Source organism: Coregonus lavaretus (genome assembly GCF_964263955.1).
Source record: "Coregonus lavaretus genome assembly, chromosome: 6".
NCBI lineage: Eukaryota > Metazoa > Chordata > Actinopteri > Salmoniformes > Salmonidae > Coregonus > Coregonus lavaretus.
In genome coordinates this window covers 2,846,707-2,855,603 of record NC_139993.1, presented here as the reverse complement: position 1 = coordinate 2,855,603, position 8,897 = coordinate 2,846,707, and the positions used below count along the sequence as shown (strand labels likewise).

The 8,897-nt window shown below is 45.8% G+C and overlaps 1 protein-coding gene across 1 annotated transcript in view; it reads left to right on the top strand.

Annotated features, from left to right (window-relative positions):
• Positions 1–3,117: 3,117 nt before the first annotated feature.
• rhbdl3 (rhomboid, veinlet-like 3) overlaps positions 3,118–8,897 on the top strand; it is a gene marked incomplete at both ends in the record, with an annotated part of 53,396 nt that continues 47,616 nt past the window's right edge. The window contains 2 exons of the mRNA XM_084162865.1: positions 3,118–3,237; positions 3,789–3,812. Coding sequence (XP_084018991.1) covers positions 3,118–3,237; positions 3,789–3,812 — 144 coding nt within the window. The remainder of the gene's footprint in view (positions 3,238–3,788; positions 3,813–8,897) is intronic.

Below are 8,897 nucleotides of genomic sequence, written 5' to 3'. Positions count from 1 at the left end.
ACTGTAAGTCTGCCTGTGGACACATGGAGGCAGTATAGTCAAAATAATGATTCCAATATCTACAGACAGCACAGACTGTACACTACCACGGCTACCTAATAACAATATTCAGGGCCCAGTCGGATCCCTCAGGGACGAGATGTAACTAGTCTCTCTCTAATGATCCCCACCAGACAGTTCTCTGCATAAAATCGCCTGTTTAGCCATGAAGATTATTCCCTAGGAACTGATCGGTCTGTCTATTTTCTCTCTGTGTGTGTGTGTGAGTATGAGAGAGACACAAATACATGCAAGGCAGAGCGTTAACAGTGTGTGGGTGTGAGTGAGTACATCTGTGTCTAACAAGTCATTTGTACCTGATTTCACCAGTTAACAAATACACAGACAGAGCTACTACTCACATTCTGAGACAGAGTTGATAAGCATTCCTGTCACAGTGCAGGTGTTTACCCGTAGTTCGCCTCAGTTCCTCTGCTCGCTCTTCTGTTCCGTGGGTTGCATTACACTTTCTGAGCCGACGCCGCCAGCAGTTGACCTGTGAAAGTTGACATGTGAACGCTACGCCCAATTAGATCATTTTAATTGGCGGTTCTCCTCTGCTCTCCTGTTGGGGTGCACTACAGGGGGGCCAATGGTTTCAGTCACTCACTGGTGATATGGAGGATGTTGATACTATGAGTGTCGCTGTAACTCATAATGAGGGAATGAGTAAGATATTATGAGTAAGTGGCTGTGCAACTGACTGGCCAAATTGCATTGATTTCAATATGCGCAACCAGCAGGGTATTGTAATGCTTTCCTCATGGGTTAGTTCATCCAAGGCTATCGGACGGTGATACTTTCTTAGATGGACAAACAAGTGAGCATGATCTAAACAGAAGTTTGAATGGAAACTAAAGCAATAGGCAAAGTCATTAGAAATTGAGACCCCACATTCAGTATTCTTGTGTCAGTTTTGTGACAGCCTTATAGAGTAGTTGAGATTTGATTCTGGGTGATGAGGTTAGTTTAATTGTGATCTCACACATGGTAATTCTACAGCTGACTGCAGATGGCATCTCAACAGTTTAGCGCTCTCTCGGATGAAGCGTTTTGAGGCCAGTTGAGGACTGTAGGGTTGCTAGTATAGTATTTCACTGTTCAAACATTGTTGGCTGCAGTTTCATCCAAAAGTGCTGTGTAGGTGTCAGAAGACCCATAAGGTTAAAAATAACCTATGGCCATATTGTTTCCATGGTAATATTATCGAATAGCATGGGGAAGTTTTATGAGAGAGATACAATCTCTTTACAGTGCTACCAGCCCACTCAAAAGCAGCATCACCTCACAGCCACAAAATAACTTACACACATAACTTACACACACAACGCGCACACACAAGTGCACAAGTAGGCACACAGAAGCACATAGATGTGCACACAACACACACACAGGTTGATCTTAAATGAATGGTTTGTTTGAAGTGTTTATAGATAATGGGTAGGTGGTCTTCTGGAATGGAAGACCCATCATTTTGCTGATTGTCATTGCAGGCCTGCAGGGGAGTGTTTGTTTATGGCCCTAAAACGCAACCTGGAATTTACAGGAGTGGAGCCCTTATTACCTTCCTCTGAACCTCTACCCGCCTACCACCCAGATACAGAGAGGAAGAAAGGTCAAACATTGGTCACTACTTGGTACCATAAGTGTTCTAAGCTGATCCTACTAGATCAGTAGGTGCTATCCTTCATGATTGAATTCACCACCCTTTCAGTGAATGTTGGATGGAAATATTAAAGGATAGAATTGGCCCTCTTTGAATGAAATCCGTATCAGGCACTTCAACTGTTTGAATACTATTTTGTGTATTTCTAATAGCCTACACCCAAATTTGTGAGAGTGTTGAATTTGGATACTCTTCAGCCAAGTCTACTCACTGAGTCACATGCGCGCACTGTCTATCTGATGACATAACGTGATAAAGTACCGGAGTGAGAGCCAGCTGGTGGGAACTGGGGTTCCTCGAAGCCTTCTGTGGGTGTGGGTGGTGTTCTCACCTCGCGGCCAAAAATCCATCTTTCTCTGCGCGGGAGGCACGCATGCGGCAGTGGAACGGAGCCGAAGTTGCTTGCCTGCCTGCCTACCGGCTTGAACAGTGCCAGAGTGCCGGCTGGTCCCGATCCAACTCGGGGAGCGGAGTCAGTGTTCCTAGAGGCTGCTGACTGAGACACAGCGGAGTTGGGCAGCTGGCCGAGCTGCGTCGCTGTAAACAACTGCGAGTGTACAATGACGCACCAGAATTTACACTTGCGCGACTTTTGGACGGTCGACTAGACATCTTTGGAGTGAGTGTTCAGTGACGGACTGGCATGACATTTAGGCTATGCATGCTGCTTTATGCGCAGTAGATTGAGTAGCCTAATATGCTGTTTTATGCAGCCCCCCCCCCAGCTATGCCTATTGCTTTGTAATACACTATGACGTCTTCTCTTATTCACTATTGAAGTGAGTAGCCAATTGCTTTCAATATCGCTACACACACCTCTGTTCTATTTCATTTTCAGGTGAGTCACATTGGAATGAACACTCACGGCTGTCAACTTGGATAGTTGCCTGCCTGTCCGTCCCAATGAGAATTCAGCACTTTGGCAGTGAAAAACGCCGTGTCTGTCCATAGAGAGCTGGACTGAGGTGCAGGTGGGCTGTCGTATGAAATTGTAGAAGGACTTGGTGGTCACACACCCCCAATTCAGTTGTTACAAACACACTGTCGCTCGGAGTGGCGAGACGCAAATGCGCACTCCACGGACACTCAACTCGGCACTAAACTTTTGCTCTGTGCGTGGATCTAGTGAACATATCTTTTCTCTTCAATGACCTTGTGAACAAACGGAAGATAGATGTTATTTTGTGGGCTAATATATTTTTCCAAATAGCCTCAAAGGACCAGGGTTGGAATAAGGATGGCCAATTGTGTTTGAGACACCTGCGTTGATTAGCCGCACTTGGGATTTCTCAAATATGGATTATATGCGTAATGTGGCTCAAATAGCAGAGAATGGATATTGTTTGTCGGTAAGGATTTAATCTTGAATCGCTCAGTGGTGGATTGAGGAGAGGGGCAGCCGCAGCCTGACAATGCCCGACGCGTCTCGGGACATGCCGGTGCATTCCTCTCCAGCAGTGGCGGCGAACGCGGAGGGAGACGAGATAGAAGTGCTGGAGAGTATCGATGTCCTTCCCGTGGCCCCAGAGGACGTAAGTCTTGAGCCATATTTATATTGTCATCAGCGTTTTTCAATTTCCTCCTAATACAGAAGATCACCCTAAAGGCACATTTTCCCCTGGTGTATTCTACAGTAGTGTATTTTTTTCTTTAACTAGGCAATTCAAATAATAACTAATTAGTATTTATAATGATGGCCTATGTTATGTCAGCAATATATAATACTGTGTTATGGTTGTAAGCTATGAATATCATTATGCCAGCGACCATTTTCAGACAGCTTCATAGACTCATACTGTATGTAGACCATAGTCATTATATCATCACAGTCAACAATCCATTGACTATATGTGTTCATTACAGCTACCAAAGCAGGCATAGCATGGCTACTACCATACATAATTGATGATGTCCTCAATAGTTAAATTAGATTGATTCATTGAATGAATGAAAGCCCTTGTAGGCTACCTGCTGACATCACTCCTTAATGACAGGTGTGTCTATCTTTTAAATGGCTCCTTTCTCTCTGAAATATTTTCTTTACACCTTTCTCTTTCCCGCTCCTTTCCTCTTTCCCTCTCAGCAATGGAAATCTCTGTTCGACAAGGTATGTACAGGCCTTGTGTTACAGTCTCTGTCTCTGTTGCATGCGCACTCATGACGAGTGTCAACTTACCTGTCTTTTTATGTAAGGAACTGTTTGCTGTCCTAACTTTGTAACTTGTTACAAGTTAACATGTGCTTCATTACTACCGTATGTAGTACGAAAACTGTGACTTATGAGCTGAGCTTCATCTTCGGCCAATACTCATGGAATAGCAAGTAAACTATCCTTGCCATTATTATGAAGTCTAACTCCCGTCATTCCTGCGGTGGCGGTGAGTGGAGCCCTTGATGCCCAAGGAATGGAAGGTGGAGAACCAGATAGAAGATGCAAGCAGGTTGTGATGGGTGTCCCTCCACCAGTCCTCCTGACATCGACCCTCCGAAATGCAATTAGAGCGATACATAATCCTGGTTACAGTTGCTGTTGCTCCGCCTGTGGCCCTGTGGGCTGTCATGTCAGCGGCCACTGTGACAAACAAGGGGTGTGTGTGTAAGGCCCAGGCCATCAGGTTGGCCTGACAGACGGAGAACCAGACCCTCCCCCGACTCGCACACCCTCTCTCCCACCACTCCATCCCACTGGAGCTGCCTCAACACCTGCCCCAGCCCGGCTGGCGGGTCCTACACTCACTCCTGGTCCCTCATGGGGGGGGGACAAAGGAAGTATAGGGGGGTTAGGGAGGGGGACAGGGGGACTGGGGGGAAGTCAGAGGCTCGTGTCAGGCTCGCTCTTTCAGGCTCTGGGGGGACTGGCCGGGGACTCATGGGATTACGGGAAAAGGGGGTAGGGGGTCTTTGGTGTGTGTATATGTGTGTGTGAGGGGGGGTAGTCATTGTGGACAGGCATTAAGCGGGCCTCTCAATCCGCTGCCTTTATGCGGCGCGGCATCACTTTGAATTTCTGAAGTGGACTTCAGACTAGATGGGATGGAGGTGGGGGGCGAACCAAATAGAGCCTATAGAAGGGGTTGCTGTCCAGTCTGGCAGCTACAAATGCCCTTTCACTCTTTTATTCCCTCCTCCCGTCCACCTCTTAAATGACCTGTTCCATTTGTCATACATTGGAAATGTTGACCTTTAGGGTCACTCAGCTCCTCACAGTGGACACTAAGGAAGATAAATGATGGGGTAGATGGTGGAGCAGAAATTGGGATTTTTAACAACACTGGCAACCATTGGGTGACTGAAAAACAGGAATAGTTGGACGTTCAGAAACTGAGGAATAGGCCTTGCTCGTTGGATGTTTAGTTCATAAATGGCAATGTTTGCACCCCAAATAGCACCCTATTTCCTATATAGTAGACTACACTTGACCAGAGCCCTGTTCAAAAGTTGTGCACTATTTAGGGAATAGGATACCATTTGGGACACATATAATATGATACAGGGATAAAGTTTACCATAATTCTCTGCTTTGACATCTTGAGAGCACAAATTGTCCATCCACATCACCCAGATTGTTTAGCTGGCCAATGTGCCAACGCAACTATCTAGGATATGTCCCAAATAGCACCCTATTCCATATGTAATGTACTACTTTTGACCAGAACCCTATAGGCCCTAGTCAAAAGTAGTGCACTATAAAGGGAATAGGGTATCTTTTGGGACACTGACCTCAATATCTCCCAGGCTGGTGTTTTAATCAAAGTGCTGTGTGCTCTGTTCAGTTCCCACACTGTCCCCCGAGAGGGCTTTGTTGCAGTGAAAGTGCTTTCTCCTCAACCAGGAAATAAGATAATAAACCTACGATAGCTCTGATTTGTGTTACCCATCTAAGATCTCTAAACATACTAGGGAATGGGGACTACTACACACACACGCATGCGCGCATACACACACACACACACTCTCAATGAACCAGACAGCCCATCAGTGGAGTAGGCTACCAGCTGCACTCCAGCAAGTCCACAGTCCAACTCTGTACTAGCCTGATTAGTGATGATGGTGAAACCACTCAAGACACACAACAGTCTGTGCCCTCACAGATTTTCTGCTTGTTTCCCAGGATTGGAAAGATGTAGGCCTAAGTATACATGTATTAAGGGCTTGTATAAATAGGATGGATCAGGAAAAATGGAACAAGCAAGTTTGTTTTTTCCCTTGAAAGATGACCCAAGGGATATTTGTTTTTGTTTTTATGACTGTGTAAGGCGGTGCAGTGTGCATTACAAATGTTATAGTGGAAATGTGTTGTGTTACCTCATCCTGTTTCCTTAGTGGTTGGTGGAGAGGGAGAAGGATCTTATTGTGTTTGTTGCTTGTTGCGCTGACACGTTTCTGTGTACAACCGAGTCATTATCTGGGATGGGAATGTCCCCATTAGTCACTCCCTCTTACCTTTCCATGGAAGGGCTCCGGTGAAGTCAGCACCGAACATGGAATATTAAGTCTGTATACTAATGCAAATGGTTTGGAACCTATGGGTGAAGGAACATATGGAGGCTACCCTGCTTGCTAATGTTACAACTCCCTGGCTGACCTTTGAATTACTTAAACAAAAGCTCTTAACACCATCTTATTTGAGTCAACGAGTACATACCATAGAAATATAATCTATAGAACGGTTCCCAGCCCTATCTACAGATTATATTTCTATGGTACAGACTGTGACTGAACCATTGAAGGAGTGCTGTGCAATAAGACTTGTTCTGCAGGCTCCAGTCCCATTATTACCCATTCTGCCTTCCCTGTGTGTCCCCACAATGGCCAGTCGTCCCAACACTACACCCTTTGTGTTGACATGTACCACTGTACTGTACACACACAATCCTGCTCTGCCTGCCTCTGACCTGTTAAGACGCCAACAGGCACGCATCCAGAACAGCGGCAATTATGAGGATTAAGACTTCTTCACATGGGCACACAGTGTGCACCACAGGAGGTTGGTGGCACCTTACTTGGGGAGGACGGGCTCGTGGTAATGGCTGGAGCGGAATTAGTGGAATGGTATCAAATACATTAACACACACGGTTTCCATGTGTTTGATGCCATTCCATTTGCTCCATTCCAGCCATTATTATGAGCCGTCCTCCCCTCAGCAGCCCCCACTGGTGTACACACATCCAGTTATTTTAACCAGGATTCTATCACATTACACACTACAGTGAACTGGGGACATGAACCAGTCAAATGCTCTTTGATTGGAGTAGGGACCCACCTGTTCTCAGTGTGTGTGTACGTGTGTGTGTGTGTGTGTGCCTCTCAATCTGGGCTCTTTATCTCATGCTGTTGTATGTGTCAGTGAGCATGTGAAGTGGAGCGTGGCTGCCATTGACAGAATAGGAAGGCAGGCAGCCATAATTTCGGGCATCTTTTGTTTATAGCTACTCACTCGGTCCCCACATGGTACAGCTGCCAGCCTCTCAACCCTGTTGTCCCTCTCCTCTCCATTGTCATGACTCAGAGGGTTGATTGTCAACAGTCCAGGTAACTGGTACTAATTGGGTTTGAGCCAAAATGGTGTCCCTGGTTTGATTGTAGGGTTGCCATACGTCCTCTCTCATCCCAATTGTCTCAGCATTTAGGTGTTTATTTCCTGTTAGCTCCCCAAACTTGCGTCTGTATGTGTTGATGCTGGTTTACCATACCTCCTCTCTGCCCCTCCCAAACCACTGTTCTCTCAGTATTGAGGTTTTCATCATATTGATAGATCAGTCTATATGTACAGTGAGGGAAAAAAGTTATACATTGATTTGCATTTTAATGAGGGAAATAAGTATTTGACCCCCTCTCAATCAGAAAGATTTCTGGCTCCCAGGTGTCTTTTATACTCTTAAAAGGAGTGCTCCTAATCTCAGTTTGTTACCTGAATAAAAGACACCTGTCCACAGAAGCAATCAATCAATCAGATTCCAAACTCTCCACCATGGCCAAGACCAAAGAGCTCTCCAAGGATGTCAGGGACAAGATTGTAGACCTACACAAGGCTGGAATGGGCTACAAGACCATCGCCAAGCAGCTTGGTGAGAAGGTGACAACAGTTGGTGCGATTATTCACAAATGGAAGAAACACAAAAGACTGTCAATCTCCCTCGGCCTGGGGCTCCATGAAAGATCTCACCTCGTGGAGTTGCAATGATCATGAGAACGGTGAGGAATCAGCCCAGAACTACACGGGAGGATCTTGTCAATGATCACAAGGCAGCTGGGACCATAGTCACCAAGAAAACAATTGGTAACACACTACGCCGTGAAGGACTGAAATCCTGCAGCGCCCACAAGGTCCCCCTGCTCAAGAAAGCACATATACAGGGCCGTCTGAAGTTTGCCAATGAACATCTGAATGATTCAGAAGAGAACTGGGTGAAAGTGTTGTGGTCAGATGAGACCAAAATCGAGCTCTTTGGCATCAACTCAACTCGCCGTGGAGGAATGCTGCCTATGACCCCAAGAACACCATCCCCACCGTCAAACATGGAGGTGGAAACATTATGCTTTGGGGGTGTTTTTCTGCTAAGGGGACAGGACAACTTCACCGCATCAAAGGGACGATGGACGGGGCCATGTACCATCAAATCTTGGGTGAGAACCTCCTTCCCTCAGCCAGGGCATTGAAAATGGGTCGTGGATGGGTATTCCAGCATGACAATGACCCAAAACACACGGCCAAGGCAACAAAGGAGTGGCTCAAGAAGAAACACATTAAGGTCCTGGAGTGGCCTAGCCAGTCTCCAGACCTTAATCCCATTGAAAGTCTGTGGAGGGAGCTGAAGGTTCGAGTTGCCAAACGTCAGCCTCGATACCTTAATGACTTGGAGAAGATCTGCAAAGAGGAGTGGAACAAAATCCCTTCTGAGATGTGTGCAAACCTGGTGGCCAACTACAAGAAACGTCTGACCTCTGTGATTGCCAACAAGGGTTTTGCCACCAAGTACTAAGTCATGTTTTGCAGAGGGGTCAAATACTTATTTCCCTCATTAAAATGCAAATCAATTTATAACATTTTTGACATGCGTTTTTCTGGATTTTTTTGTTGTTATTCTGTCTCTCACTGTTCAAATAAACCTACAATAAAAATTATATACTCATCATTTCTTTGTCAGTGGGCAAACGTACAAAATCAGCAGGGGATCAAATACTTTTTTT